Source organism: Lasiodiplodia theobromae (genome assembly GCF_012971845.1).
Source record: "Lasiodiplodia theobromae strain AM2As chromosome Unknown scaffold_15, whole genome shotgun sequence".
Taxonomy (NCBI): Eukaryota; Fungi; Ascomycota; class Dothideomycetes; order Botryosphaeriales; family Botryosphaeriaceae; genus Lasiodiplodia; species Lasiodiplodia theobromae.
In genome coordinates, this window is record NW_023336355.1 from 471,039 (window position 1) to 486,051 (window position 15,013).

The 15,013-nt window shown below is 55.5% G+C and overlaps 6 protein-coding genes across 6 annotated transcripts; 3 read left to right on the forward strand and 3 right to left on the reverse strand.

Annotated features, from left to right (window-relative positions):
- Window positions 1–290: 290 nt before the first annotated feature.
- On the forward strand, window positions 291–1,286 carry LTHEOB_5506 (uncharacterized protein; the record flags this gene model as incomplete). The annotated part of the gene is made up of 1 exon (XM_035514659.1): window positions 291–1,286. One exon carries the CDS (start codon window positions 291–293, stop codon window positions 1,284–1,286), a length of 996 nt encoding a protein of 331 aa, XP_035373796.1.
- A 387-nt stretch (window positions 1,287–1,673) lies between these two features.
- LTHEOB_5507 (Chch domain-containing protein) lies at window positions 1,674–2,105 on the reverse strand (the record flags this gene model as incomplete). The annotated part of the gene is made up of 3 exons (XM_035514660.1): window positions 1,674–1,742; window positions 1,887–1,983; window positions 2,041–2,105. 3 exons carry the CDS (start codon window positions 2,103–2,105, stop codon window positions 1,674–1,676), a joined length of 231 nt encoding a protein of 76 aa, XP_035373797.1.
- Window positions 2,106–2,234: 129 nt separating this feature from the next.
- Window positions 2,235–4,393, forward strand: LTHEOB_5508 (Biotin apo-protein ligase; the record flags this gene model as incomplete). Its single annotated transcript, XM_035514661.1, has 3 exons — window positions 2,235–2,271; window positions 2,323–2,965; window positions 3,016–4,393. 3 exons carry the CDS (start codon window positions 2,235–2,237, stop codon window positions 4,391–4,393), a joined length of 2,058 nt encoding a protein of 685 aa, XP_035373798.1.
- Window positions 4,394–4,739: 346 nt separating this feature from the next.
- LTHEOB_5509 (DNA-binding protein HGH1 protein) lies at window positions 4,740–6,088 on the reverse strand (the record flags this gene model as incomplete). Its single annotated transcript, XM_035514662.1, has 5 exons — window positions 4,740–5,564; window positions 5,630–5,743; window positions 5,799–5,902; window positions 5,969–6,014; window positions 6,068–6,088. The coding sequence occupies 5 exons, from the start codon at window positions 6,086–6,088 to the stop codon at window positions 4,740–4,742; spliced, it is 1,110 nt and encodes a 369-aa protein (XP_035373799.1).
- A 1,008-nt stretch (window positions 6,089–7,096) lies between these two features.
- LTHEOB_5510 (Acetylserotonin methytransferase-like protein) lies at window positions 7,097–9,466 on the forward strand (the record flags this gene model as incomplete). The annotated part of the gene is made up of 2 exons (XM_035514664.1): window positions 7,097–7,352; window positions 7,437–9,466. 2 exons carry the CDS (start codon window positions 7,097–7,099, stop codon window positions 9,464–9,466), a joined length of 2,286 nt encoding a protein of 761 aa, XP_035373800.1.
- Window positions 9,467–9,677: 211 nt separating this feature from the next.
- Window positions 9,678–10,726, reverse strand: LTHEOB_5511 (NmrA-like family protein; the record flags this gene model as incomplete). The annotated part of the gene is made up of 2 exons (XM_035514665.1): window positions 9,678–10,169; window positions 10,223–10,726. 2 exons carry the CDS (start codon window positions 10,724–10,726, stop codon window positions 9,678–9,680), a joined length of 996 nt encoding a protein of 331 aa, XP_035373801.1.
- Window positions 10,727–15,013: the final 4,287 nt, after the last annotated feature.

The following is a 15,013-nucleotide window of genomic DNA, read 5'->3' on the forward strand; positions in this document are numbered from 1 at the left end:
ACATGTGCATACTGCCTTCAAAAAAAGTATATTGAAACAACCATAAGACTGGTATCTGTGAAACTGGTGCTATTAGTTTGAGTTCAATAGATCGAGTCGAGGAAGACTCCATTTGTAGTAGGCTTTTGCATGAATTCACAATCGGAACAGGTTGTCGTCTTACCCGGCGAGTCATGGACCCAGCGCACCGAGCTCTGCAAGCAGGAGCTTGGGCCACTCTCCCAATGGCTGTCCACCTTTTCGCTGCTCAAACGCTCAATTGAAACCCTCTCAATTGCAGAGCGCTCATCATGTCACCTCCCCTCCGGTCGCTGGTGCGCGTCCGGCCCTCGCACATTGCTAACATCCCGCGCTTGCTACACCGCAGCGCTGCGGTAGCACCACCGACCTTCCGCGCACTCTCGACGCGATCGACGACCAGACCCTCTCGCTCAACCCACACCACCATCACCACCACCAGGTTCTCCTCCTCCTCCTCTTCCTCCCCCACCGACCAACCCGCGCCCGCCTCCGAACCCAAGTCCAACGACCGCTCCGATCTCAAGGCTACCTCCCTCTCCCTCGAAGACCTCGACCTCCTGCTCGAAAACACACACTGGCGCCTCACACCTGACGGCACCGGCCTCGAGCGCATCTACGTCTTCCAGTCGCCGCAGCGAGCAGCAGAGTTCTGCGCGTCCGTCTTCGGATGGTCGCAGGCGCGCTCCCACGACCCGGAGTGGGCCGGGTGCCGCGAGTGCGTGTACGTGCGGTGGACGACGCACAAGCCGCCCGGGCTGAGCAGGGCAGACATCGAGGGCGCGATGGCATGCGAGCGGTTCGACGACGGTGCTAATGACGTCGGTGAGCCTCGGGCGAAGGATTTCGCGAGGATATTGAGGGCTAGGGACGATGGCCAGGAGCTGTGGCCGGAGTGGAAGGCGCTCGGGCGGCGGGAGGGCAGGACCGCGAGGGTGTGGTCGGAGCAGGAGATGGCTAAGTTGTGGCACTGGATGAGGCGTAGGGCGCTGGTGGAAGAGTGCGCAAGTAAAGACGGGAACTTTTGGCCCGCGTGGAGTATGGTGTGGGGAATGGCGTGCGTCACACAGACGAGGTGGGCTACCATCGCGTCAGACGATGATGACGGGGACGCGATAATTCTGAATATGGTACGGGAGCGTCAGGGAAATCCCGATAACAACGCCATGAAGAAAGTCACAGAGGAAACAAACCCGAAAAAAGACCCGTCAGTGAAGTTAGAAGAGCTGATCAAGGAGTTGATGAATGGCCGGCTTCCGCTGAGCTAGAAGTAAATAATACCTATAAGCAGGTTGCGAAGAACAGCAAGCAGTTGACCTAAGAGGAGCTGCTTACTTTGATTGAAACACCCTGCGCTACGACAGAAGTATATTGCAATCAAAAGCTAGCGTGAATTAATTTTCACTCATTTCATGGGTAGCTGAGGCTACCGTCTGGACACGGATGTATAATTTTTAATTCGACATTTATATCCGGACGGTAGCTTCAACTACCCACATATGTTGTATACCAGCTCCAGAGCTCATTCGTTAGGCCCGTAGCAGCGAATCAGTCTTAAACAAACAAGTTATTAATTGAAAGTGTGCCAGGTCGCTGAATTTAATGAGAGGAGAAGTTGTCTATTAATACAATCAAGGGTTGCTCAGTACTGTAACTCAAGCATCTTTCGTAGAAGTTCGCTGATTGTTCCCTTGTCGCTTCCAGCACTCGCGGAAAGCCTCCATCTGCAAAATAGAAATTAGCACATGCAATGGCATCAGAAGCGCAGCGAAAGGTGATTCGGCCGGGAGAGCCGCGGGGTTCTCGGAGAGGAAAAGTGTTGGGCAGCGGAATCGGCGAGAACGACAGCTGAGTGACAGCTAGCTTACCTCCTTCTTACAGGCGCGCCAGTCCTTCTTCTCGTAGTAGCAATCCGTCATCCTTGAATTCTCCTGCGCGCAGCCCGTGGAGAAGATCCGCTTGTCCCTGCATACCGGGGGTCAGTAGGTGAAGCTGAGGCTGAAACCCCCGCTGTTGGCTTACCAGTCGTCGACCTCGTCGTCATCCGCCGCCTGCGTCGCCGCCGTCCTGTTCGCGTCGTTCGACATCGCTATTATCCTCCTGTCTTTGCTGGTTGTTTCTTCTTCCTTCGGTCAAAGAATCATCACGCCAACTTCGTTTCGGTTGAGGCTCGGAAGCGTCGCCGCCACCACCACTACCGCAGGTCACGCTCCATCATGGCGAATAAGCGGACCAACGTGCTGGTCTACTCCGGTAAGTCAAGATGCATCTAGAATGATGCTATCCATTGACTTTCCGTCCCAGGCAATGGCAGCACCGTCGAGAGCGTGCGGCATTGCATGTGGAGCCTGCGCCGGCTGCTCTCGCCCAACTACGCCGTGATCCCCGTCGACGGTAACGCCATCATCAAGGAGCCGTGGACGGCGTCATGCGCGCTGCTTGTGATGCCCGGCGGTGCTGACCTGGGCTACTGCCGCACGCTCAACGGCGAGGGCAATCGGCGCATCACCCAGTACGTCAACCGCGGCGGCAACTTCATCGGCTTCTGCGCCGGCGGTTACTATGGCTGCAAGCGCTGCGAGTTCGAGGTCGGCGACAAGAAGATGGAAGTCATCGGCGACAGGGAGCTCGGCTTCTACCCGGGCATCTGTCGCGGCCTGGCCTTCACCGGTTTCGTCTACCACAGCGAGGCCGGCACCCGTGCCGTCGAGCTGAAGGTGAACAAGGAAGCTCTCATGGGCGGCGGCGGTGCCGTGCCCGAGTCTTTCCGCACCTACTACAACGGTGGTGGTGTCTTTGTTGATGCCGAGAAACTCAAAGACCGAGGCGTTGAAACCCTCGCGAGCTACACGGGCGAGCTGCATGTCGACTCCGGAGAAGGCGCCGCCGCAGTCGTGTATCGCAAGATTGGCGAAGGAGGCGTCATTTTGACCGGACCTCACCCAGAGTAAGTTATCCAATTTCGATGACCATGTTCGACATTACTAACATTGACAGATTCGCTGCCGTAAATCTCAGCAAAGGGGAGGACATCCCCGGCTACGACAAAATCGTTGACGCCCTTGCTCAGGATGACAAGCAAAGGACCGATTTCCTCAAGGCTTGTCTGATCAAGTTGGGACTGCAGGTTAACCAGGAAGCTCAAGCGGTACCGTCCCTTTCCCGCCTTCATCTCACCTCCTCCAACCCCTCGGACGTGGCAGAGTTGGTGTCCGCATGGTCCGACGTCATCACTGTAGAGAAGGGAGAGGAGCACATCAAGGGCGAGAACGACACATTCCACCTAGAGAAACCGTCATCGTGGTCCATGAGCACTCTCACCAAAGCTGTCACCTCCATCATCCCCGGGGAAGGCAAGACTGACGGCGATACCGCCGACAGAATCCTCGACTTTGACGCCGTCGTCAAGCGTCTAGTCCCGCACGAGACCGACCGGCCCTCCAGCAAAGACACGCCGTACTGGAACCACGACGCCTTCTACTCCAACCTCGCCGCCTACCAGTCACGCACCCGCGACACCGACGGCGACTTCGGCAAGTACCTGCTCTACGGCGAAGTCGTCACCAGCACCAACACGATCCTCGAAAAGAACCCCTCCCTGCTCAAGCACCTCCCCGCCGGCTTCACCGCCACCGCAACCACCCAGATCGCCGGCCGCGGCCGCGGCTCCAACGTCTGGGTCAGCCCGCCCGGCTCGCTCATGTACAGCACGGTACTACGCCACTCGGTCGCGCTGTCGCAATCCGCCCCGGTCGTCTTCATCCAGTACCTGGCCGCCCTCGCCACCGTCATGGGCGTGCACGCCTACGACACGGGCTACTCGAAGCTCCCCGTGCGCCTCAAGTGGCCCAACGACATCTACGCCCTGGACCCGGCAACCGCAGCCTTCAAGGACGGCAATTCCAAAAACCCCTCCGACTTCGCCAAGATCGGCGGCGTGCTCGTCAACTCCAGCTACCAGGGCTCCGAGTACACGCTGGTCGCGGGCGTGGGCGTCAACGTCGCCAACGCCGCCCCCACCACGTCGCTCGACGCCCTCGCCCGCGCCCACGGCCTGCCGCCCTTCCGCACCGAGAAGCTGCTCGCCAGCATCCTGGTCAAGTTCGAGGAGATGTACCGCAAGTTCGTCCGCGAGGGCTGGAGCGAGGAGATGGAGCGCATCTACTACGGCTACTGGCTGCACGAGGGCCAGGTCGTCACGCTCGAGCAGGAGGGCGGCGTGAGGGCGCGCATCAAAGGCATCACGCGCGATTGGGGGCTCTTGGTGGCCGAGGAGCTGGGCTGGGAGGATCGGGGGACCGGGAAGGTGTGGCAGTTGCAGAGTGATAGCAACAGTTTTGATTTCTTCAAGGGGTTGTTGAAGAAGAAGTTGTAATTGGGATGGAAGCGGATGTCAGTAGTCGCAATCAATGTATAGAGGGTTATCACATCCGCAATGTTAATTTGTTTTTCGCTCATGTCATGGGCCGTTGAAGCTATCGTCCGGACATGTATGTATAATCTTTAATTCGACATTGTCGTCCAGACGATAGCTTCAATTACCCATACATTGTCTTACTTTTTTTTTTAAAAAAAAAAAAAGCTGAGACAGTCACCATAGATTCGAAGATCCTGCTATTCTTCACGCCAGCCTCTGCAATACTCTGTATTGTACTTTCAAAATGACTTTTTGCTTTTATCTATCCAACCATTTCCTTTTATCTTTTTACCGAACATCTTCTCTACAAGATAGTCACCACCTGCTCTTCCTCGTCCTCCTCGCCACCTGCCGTGATCTGCTGCACCCCATTGCCCTTCATCTCGGGTGGCAGATCCTCCTCCTCACCCTCCTCCTTCCGCATGATGATCTGCACGACGCGGTCGACAGCCTCGCGGACATCATCATCTTCGACGTGCAAGTGGGTCTCACGGATGATAGGATACACCTTGATGCGGCGCAGCTCGTCACGGGCTTCGCGAGTGGTGCAGAGCAGCAGCAACGTCTCGAGATGCGTCTTCAGGATGTCATTCTCGGGCTCACGTTGCTTGTCAGGCGGCAGCAATTGGACCTCATCCAGCATTCCCTCAGTGTCGTCGTCGGCGTACTCCTCGCTGCCCATCAGCGGCAGCAGCAGGTAGGGCATGATGTTGACGCGGTCGGCGTCGAGCAGCTGCGGGTGGGCGTCGACGTCGAAGCAGACGTTCTTGATGGTGTTTGCGGCACCGCGGCGGCGGATGGTCGACTTGTGCTCGGTGAAGACGGTCAGCTTGGTGATGGGGATGATGTCGGCGTCGTGGGTCTGGGGGGTCGTCAGGTACGCGCGGCCTTCGGCGTGCTTGGCCATGTCGGCGAACAGGTACGACAGGTAGTCGTAGTCGGCGTGCTTGTTGTACCGGCCCTCGGCGCCCTTGACGAAGCAGTCCATCAGCTGGTCCATGGCCACCTTGGACGTCGACAGGTCCTTGGGCACGGCGCGCTCTAGCGTGAGCAGGCGCTTGAGCGTGTCGGATTTGGCCAGGTTGGCGAGCAACATGGCGATCTCGTTGGCACTGGGCTCTTTGGAGCTCTGATGTGAGATTACGATGGTCAGATTCGAGGAATGTCTAGTGGCCGCCCGGTTGACTGACATACTGTTATGCGCAGGAGCAGTGACTCGAGGAACGCGTCATCTTTGGCCAGGTCTTCGCGGATCTCCTCGTCATCCGTGAGGTTTATGAGCATGGTAAACGCATTTTTGGCTATAGGCTGTCGTCTGCCTGTCAGAAACCTGTCCTACGTTGTCCGAGCGGATGGCGCATACTGTGTAATCCTTCACCAGGAGCTTCAGGTCTTTTATGGGCTCTAGCTGGTTGCGCTTGAATAGCGAAGGCTGCGCGGTGGTATATCCGACCAGGTTCTCGGCGGCTGCAGAGGGCGCATGTCAGATTGGGGCGGGAGAGGTTGAGCGCGCGATGTGCAAGACGGGCGTACCGATCTGGCGGATCTGGGAGTTGCCGTGGTGGAGGAACTCCACGAGCTATAGACGAGCCGGTCAGCATGTGGCGACGAAGCGCATGGGGGTTGTCTCACTTCTTCAAGCTCGGTAGGCATTTTGGCAGGTGGTGGTGTTTTTTTGGCGGCTGGGCTGCGTCATGGGTTCGGACTTTTTTGCTGCGCGGGGCTTATCTTATCGCAACGCACGCGGTGCCTATTTTAAGCGCCCAGTCCACCGCCGCCTTCCCTCTCTCCTCCCTTCTCCGATGCACGTAGACGCACTCCATCCAGGCTGCTCATCACACAGCGCATGTTTCGCTCTCACCCGCGTGATGCCTTGGCTGCCTCTCAATTCGCCACCCCTCGAAACAGAGCGCTATTGACCAGGGATCGATACGGATGCCCCGGATTGAGCGTCTGCTAGCTGCTTACCCGTTCCTAAAATATCCACGCAGTGAAATCTGTTACTTCGTTGGTGAGGAGACGGGCAGTCTCCGTTCTGCGGGTGTGATGTCCACCCTTTGTCCTGACCATGTCCTGATTCCTTTCACACGCAACAGCTACTCAGGTACCAGGACTCCGAGCCCTCCGTGGCCAGAATTTGGGCAATGGTGATTTACCGCCATGGCACACCGCCACGGCTGTAGCCCCACGGAAAGAGGCTTACGAGATCCGATATCACACAATTTGGCATGCGTCTGCACTCTTCATCAGCTATCCTGACCAATGAGGGCGAGGTCGAGCACAGTCACATCCCAGTTGGGCGGCTCGTCCCCGCCAAGACAAAGTGGGCGCTTAACGTCAGCCAACCTCATCCAACCATTGCCCAGGCCTGCGCGGCCCATTGGCTCACTGCCGAATGTGAAGATGCAGGAACACCGCTTTGCAGCCGCTATTGCTTTCGAGCGGCCCGAATATGCAACACCCACTCCATCTCTTTATATCAAGTCGCCACCGCTTCCTTTTGCACAGCTTTGCTTGACCCCATAGACGCTTGGACGTCACCCTGTTTCCTTTGAATTTTCATTCTATCCATCCGCCCCACAAGACTGGCTCTTGTTCCGGCATTTGATCTACTGTAATACCTTTAATCACTAGATTCCTGTCATTAACGCAGCGCTCACCATGTCTTTCCAACTATTCCCCCCGCCGCCAAAGAAACAAAGGCCTATCAACCTTCAGCGTCCGGCACAACCTGCCAGTCCTGAACCAGCTGTTGAACTACTTGAACGTGCGAAGGTGCCGGTCGACTTCCACGAACTTGTCATCAAAGTTAATTCCAATCCTGCATCTCCCGTTGAGTCTCCACCTCAAGCTCATGTCGCCTCTTCAATTGCCGGCAAATCTCAACCAAGAGTCCCCGTTTCCGGATCCAGCAAGAGTACGTCACAATCAAACAGCCCTCAAACGCGCACTCGATCATCATCTTTCCGCTCTGGCAATGGCAGAACAACTCCAACCTCAGGCACTTCGCTGGACAACACTTCTCCAGGCAAGGATCCTTCCATATCCGAAGATACAATATCACCTTTGTCCCAAGCGGATCGCCAGTACACTGCCTCACCATCCTTCTCAGATGCGACGACCCTTGTCAGAAACCAAAGCACGGCCACCCACCGGACCAAGTTGAGCCAAACGAGCCCCAAGGAACCAGCTGTCATGCGCTCGATATTTCCGCGCTACAATCCAAGTCTTCCATTATCACAGCAACAGTACAAGCCAACACAGGCATCCCCCACGGATATTCCAAAGGAAAAAATCAGCCGCAAACCGTACTCGCCGACATTCTATGTACCCCACGCCGATGTGCTTCGGAGTGGATCTGCTGAGGAGCCATACTATACGCCAAAGATAGAGCTCGGTGCTCTATGGGATGCGGCCAATGGCAAAGCGAGACCAGAAGGCTGGCGTACTTACGCCTTGCAAATGCACTGTCGCAAGGCCAGCCCTACCAACTCCCCCGTTGATGGCGACAGTTTTACCTTTGGCTCTTCTCCTGTCCAACCTTTCTACAACCTGGAACAAGCCCTTATCGACAAGGACACGAATGCATGCGAAGTCCTTATATCTCGCAACAACCCAATGCAGCCAAAGAACGATACCGACTCCCTCCCTATCGCGCACCTCTCAGTCCAGACGCCCCCTCCTCACGGCCCTCCACCTCCACCGGAGGTCTTCTATGAGCGCCCCGACCTCATTCCTCAAGCCACGCACATCACAACCATTACCCCGAAACCTGCCATACTAGCTGCTCTGGAGGAGGCTGCCCAGGGTCCTCGCGGTGCAGAGATCGCTTCGATCGACCCAAAAGCAGAATCTCCCGCTGCAGCAGCACTAGCCGCTGAAGCAATAGCGGCATGCGAGGCACTGAACGGGTGCCAACTGTTGCACTGCCCGGTGTCAGAGCCGCTGATGCCGCCGTACGAGGCGGACAAGACGGGCACATACGAGCTTCGGCACCCCCGGCTCGGGGCGTTCCCGGTCGTCGTGCAAGGCGACGTGAAGAGAAGCCTCGAGGCGGCCCTTGAGACAGCCAGGAAGACGAAAAGCAACGGTAACAACAAGACCGGTACCGCATCGGGCCAAAACAACAGCAACACCACCTCTTCCGTTGCCGTCCGCAGCACCAGTCCTGTCAGCCACATCCCCACCACCATAACCATGCTCAACCCCTTCGCCGCGCCTCGCAGCTCCACTATCACCACCGACTCAAAACAACAAAAGCACAACTCCTACTACTACAACAACAACTACACCACCGACCGCCCCGCCTCTCCTGCACCCGACGAGGTCCTCGCCCGCCTCTCCTTGCACACCGCCACCCTGACCGTCGACGCCGCCGCCATCGCTGCCCTCGGCGCCGACAAGACTAGCCCTCATGCCCACTCGCCCCACCCGCACATGATCGACGTCGCCGTCTCCGCCGTCATGGCCGTGCTGGTCGCAGAGCGACGGCGCGAGCATCCTCCTCATGCCGCAACCCCTACCGGTGCTGCTGTTGCCGGTGGCGGTAGTCCGGGGCAAGTGCTCTACGGCGGCGGCACCTGGCCGAGCAACGGGTCAGCGACGTCGATGCCAATGGTCTTCGATGGCCCGCCGACGGCGGCGGCGCGCCGGTGGCCGGGCATGGAGACGGTCGGGCCAAAGGAGTTGGTAATGGAGAAGGTGAAGCCGATGAGTTGGGGATGGTGGTTCGGGACGACTGAGGAGAAAGAGGCGAAGAAGGCGGCGAAGAAGGCTAAGAAGCGGAGCAAGGGGGTTGTGGATATCGAAATGGGCCAGGGGCCGAACGTGCGGGGGGCGGAGGAGAGGGGGATGGAAGCGCAGGGGAAGCAGAAGGCAAAGGGGGACGATGAGGGAATGCATTGGTTGGTTGAGTTGATATTCTTGTTGCTTGTGTTTGCGTTCAAGGTGGTGTGGTTTGTGCTCAGCTTGCTGTTTAAGGTGTTGGGGAAGGCGGTCGGGGTGGTGAATCGGTGTGCGGCGAAACATTGAAAAGTGTTTGATGATGGAAGCTGCTGGTCTTGACTTCTTATTCATGAATGACGAGCTTTTTTCTGAGTGTCACATCTTATTCGATTGTGCGTTTGAAGTGTACGGCTTGATCATTTTCCTGGTAGTTGTGAAGAATTACATTTCATTCTCGCTTCAAGTATCCATGTATAGAAGAGTGTTGATTCTAGACTTCGGTTACATTATGTATCTCTCAAACCTTTCCCTCAACAGATTCTCTCACCAGCTCTTCAATACCCCTCCTCTCCAACCCCAGGAGCTTGTTCCACCCTTCCGCCGCCTTCGAAAAGTCAGACCCGTACACTGGATTGAAAATGGCCGCCATAGCAGACGCATAGATAGTCTCCCTGGAGAAATCACCTGCCGCCTGTCTCGACTTCCCCCTGCGCAGAGACTCCTCTGTATCAATTCTCTCCTTTACAGTCCACTCTTTTCTCGTCTTCGCCACGAGCACTCTCAGTAGCTCATTCTGTGACGTCGTGACAGACGATATGTGCACGCTAGTATTCGCTGTCTCTTTCGTATGGAGCAAGATACTCGCAACGGCCTTCCCGACATCAGGCAAGGTCGTAGCGCAGAAGGTGGCGTCACCGCTGTCGTAGATGGTCGCGGAGGCAGTTGCGAGGTCGAAGCCGAGGAATCCGGTGCGGAGACCCTGTCCATCCACACCCTTGTGAGCATCTCTCTATCATTGTATACAAAAATGGGAGGAGGTGAATTTTTTTTTTTGCTACTCACCCAGTCCAAGAAAGGCCCATTCGTAACCGCCGTCCACGAGAACCCAGGATTCTTGTCCGCCAGCTCCTTCAGATACGCGCGGATAGCACAGCGCTGGCGGTTCTCCGGATAGAGGTCGCCGCAGGCGGCGTTATCGATGTCGAGCACGAAGTCACTGGGGATGAAGCGGCGCACGCCTGCGGCGGCTGCGGCGGAAGCAGTGGCTGTCCAGGCGGGAACGTCGGGACGGGCGCGGACGTCGATGACGGCGTGCTGGCCACGGAAGGCGTCGAGGAGGGAGGGAGTGGTGAAGTCGCTGCGGCGGACCGTCACGCCGGGAGCGAAGGTCGAGGTCGAGGTGGGGCGGCTGATGACGGTGACGGTGAAGATGCCGGTTTCCAGGAGAGCGGAGATGATGTGGGGACCGAGGTCGCCGGCACCCTGTTGGAGAGGAGTGAGACTGGTGGACTTGGGGGGAAGGAAAGGATTTATGGGGTTGATGTCGTACGCCGATAATTGCAACATTGACTATTGGTTCAGTCATGGTGAGACGAGCTGATACTCTGCTTCTTTGATTTCGCTTTGAATATCAAGCCAGGTGACTTCTTGAATGTGAAGCTCCGAATTAAACAGTCCTCAAACCAGTTTAAATATCCAGCTCATAGAGCTTTACTGCGGAGGGTGCCAAGCTGCCACATCCCAATTTACAGTTTGCAGTGGAACATTCTTGTCCCTTATTGGTCATTGGAAACGAAGTAGCGAACTCAAGTATTTCCTTGCGTAGCGGATGGCTGAAGTTCCGAGAACAAGTATTTGTAATGAAGTCCAGTGATGATCCCACGTAGGACGGTATTCATGTATTGCGGACGAAGTGGCGGACGAAATGTTTGTCGGAGTGTCGTATTCGGATTCAGTTGTTGTCGACATTCGGAACTTGAACAAAACCTCCCAAAAAGATGACCTTAACGGCAGATATGCTTTTAGTATTGAAAAGTTTCCTGATTCCTGCAAGAAAACGTACCCTCCATGCGATTTTGAACTGTGGTATTGTTATAATTCGAGGATAATTGAAGTGAAGAACATAGTAGCCATTATTGAGCCTGCCGGCCACACTTCAGAGCAACGCCAGCGGATGTTAAAGGACGTTAAAATTTTTCCCAAAGTCAGATAGAGAGAGCTAGATTCTAAAGGTACATGGTTTACTTTCGACTCGACTAAGCTTCAAATCGAGAGCAAGATCGAATAGCTACAGTCATATAATTTTTCACCACGAAATAAAACAGCCGGCATAGCTAAATTATTCATGACTTCTTCTCTATGATTTGGTTTAATAGTCTTTTTCTTTTTTCAGTTAGTTTACTTACTCTGCCGGAAACCATGTGAATGTCTGTGACGGAGTTAGTGGATTCTATGCTATTCGACTCCCTTCGTTATTTGCTACCTTGTTTGCTATTGCTTAGTCATCTGGCGCGTATATATTCTACGCTGCCCAGCAGATAGCTTATGGATCATTCTGCGCATCTGTCAGTCTGGTTTAATAATTATCGATTTAGTCCTCACACTGGCCTTTACCGTTTTATATCCCTCTTCGAATTCACGATCTTTACAGAAAACTAAGCATTCATGTTATAGAGAGAAGAGTCTGCATAATTTGGCTATATTTTTCTCTAGGTACTGATAGGCGGAGTATAAAATGTAATTGACCGCGAAGCTTCGAGCCGTGAAATTTTCTTCACGGACGGCAGCTATTAGCGCTAGCCCTATTGCCATGACGCCTGTCAGAGAATGGCAGTCTTTAATTGGCGGCGTTATATTGTTTGTTCTGGACGGTGGGCAAACGTGGACGCCACTTTTGAGATTATTGTAAAAGCTATGTAAATGAAATTACAAGTGGCAAGCTCTAGCAGAATTCGAAGGCTAACAACGACTCGGGAACGGTGAAAGAAAAAGCCAGCAAGGTTGTTCGGATACAGATACTGCATAAAAAATTCATTTCTGCTTGAGATTTTTTTTTCTACATTTCCAAGAATTCCACTTTCATGGGCAACTGAAGCTTGGATCTGGACGTAAATGTAAAGTTATGCATGATACAAACGCACCCGGACGTTGGTTTCAGCTGCCCACGCAAGCAGGTGTCTATATCTCCAACAAAAGAGCGTTGGCATATCTTGGCCTCTCGTCACCGTCTGTGGCCTTGACGACTGGTCTTATGATCAAAAAGAAAGTCCCGATGGTGCATGACTTGCCAGACAACGCCATCTTGCGGCCCGAACGCCGCACTGACCCCAAAGTGCAAAAAACTTGACCAGTCATCGCAACGGGACAAAATGCAAAAAGATGAGTCGGGAATTGAGCCCAACGCGGGGGTCGAACCCGCAGCCTTGAGATAGCACTCTAGAGAGTGATTAAGAGTCTCACGCTCTACCGATTGAGCTAGCCGGGCGACGTAATCAAGAACTGATGGTGTTCCTGAGGTCGTTGATGACACTTCGAAATCCCACACCAATTATATACCGTAGGCTTTTCAAAACTACCTAGATACCTTTGAAGACCACTGAAGAAGACCCCAATGCATTTTGAAGAGGAACGGACGTGTGTGGGTGAGTCAGAAGAAATTTTTGCCAACCAATTTCCCGATCGGGAAAAGCTCGGACATTGTCGGGGAAACGGTCCTTTTCCCTGTTTCCACCTACTAAAATGCTGTTTTTCCATGGAGCTTACGGTTCGCAAAGGTAAAACTCCTTAAAAACGCCGTTGTCATATCCGTGGACTTTGAAAACTTTGAAAATTCATTCAACCCTGGAATTTTCACACAGCTTTTTCCAACTTCGGAAGGCGACCGATGGCCGAGATGAAATATTTCGTCATTCTTTCGATGTTACGAAGCTGGCTTAGTACTTCCGTAGAGTCGTGAGCCTCGTATAGGCTACGGATGTTGAAGTGATCTTCGAAAATAAGTCGTCTCTGTCTCAACAAATGCGAGACTGAAACGCAAAATAAGTTGTTTTGAACTGAAAAAGGTCCAGATATGATATTCGGCAGCAATCTGGAAGCATCATTTGGAAGGAAATATGGATTAATAGAGTGCCATCTTCTCTATAACTCTAGCTACTTTATCCAGATGACGTGCTCAGTATAGTGCAGTATTACGATGTATGAAGTCCTGATAAAGGCCCGCATACTGAATCAAACCTGGGAGCCGCCATGCCTGTCAAATCACAATCGCCCCTCTTCTCCAACATCGCTCTCTCAAACCCCTCCCACCAACAGCGCCGCCAACAACACCGCCACCGCAAACACCTCCCCACCAACCACCCTCCCACTCCCACCTTCCGCTGTCGCCGTCGCCGCCGCCCCATCCACCGACGCCGATGCCGACGCAGTCGACCCCGCCGTTGACGCCGTCGACGACGCCCTCGCACTCCCACCCAACCCAGAATTAATAAACCCGCCCAGCCCCTCCTCCCCCGCCGTCGCAACCGTGCTCGCAGCAGCACTCACTCCACCCCCTCCTCCCTGCGCCACCACCACCGTCCTCCCCTCCCCATCCGTCGTCATCACCAGCGTCGTCTTCGCCTCACCACCCGCCTCCCCGCCAACCGTCACCGTCCCGCCCACCGTCAGCGTCTGCCCCGCGACCATGTACGTACCGCTCCCGCTCGGCGTCACCGTCGTGCCGAAGATGACGAGCGGCGAAGCATTGCTACCACTTCCAGGTGCGGGGGTGGCAGCGGCATAAGCCACGGTGCTGCTACTACCACCGACAGCGACAACGGCGACAGGTGAGCCCGTGGCGTCGGTTGTCAGCGCGATGACGGTCGGGGGAGCAGAAGAAGAATCGTCGTCGTTGAGCGTCAGGGGCGGCGCGCCGGGGGTGAGAGTCGTGCCGGAGACGACGTAGGCGGTGCCGGAGGGTGTGATCGTTTGGCCGTTGGCGAGGGTGAGGGTTGGGGGCGTTGCGGGTGCTTGGAGGAGGGCGGGTTTTTGAGTTGTGGCGGCTGGTGCGGTGTAAGGAACGGTGCTGCTGTCGCCGATGAGGACGATGGAGGAGCCGGCGGCGTTGGTGGTGAGGGCGATGATGGTGCCGGTGGAGCCATCGGAACCGCTGAGGGTGAGGGCTGGGGAGTCGGGAGCGAGGGTTTGGCCGGAGACGATGTAGACGGAACCAGAGGGGGTGACGGTCCGACCGTCGGCGAGGGTGAGTGTTGGGGGTTCTGGTGCTGTTTCTGGAGCTGGAGAGGCGGTGGGGAGAACGATGGTGTCGCTGCCGCCGATTACGATGGCTGGAGGCTGCGATTGGGGCTCGGGCGGAGTTTGGTCGTTGTCGGGGCCCTGGGTAACGGGACTGTTGGCTGTGGGCACGACGATCGGGGTGTTGTCAACCACGGCTGTTTCGCCGGCTGTGAGAGTCGTCGAGCCCACGACTACGGCGGGAACGCTTGTACTACTGCCTGCGATCACGGTCGGGATAGAGGTAGGGACGACGGTGACGCTGGTCGAGCCTATGGGAACAACCTGCACTGGCTGTGAAGTTTCATCTGCACCCCCTGGTACCTGAATAGATGTATCTGAAGCAGGCGGCAAGACCGTTCCGACCACCGTTGACGGCTCGGGAGCTGCTGGAGGTTGTTCTGGCTGTGAAGTCTCATCTGGCTCTGGGGCCTGCACCGTTGTTTCCGGAGCGGGTGGCAATACCGTTGGAGCTTCGGTGGATGGCGCGGGGGATTCCGGAGGGTTTCCAGGCTGCGCGGTAGTTGTTGGGACGCTGGTACGGCCCGTGGAGATGGGAACATCACCAGCAGTGGAGCGTGT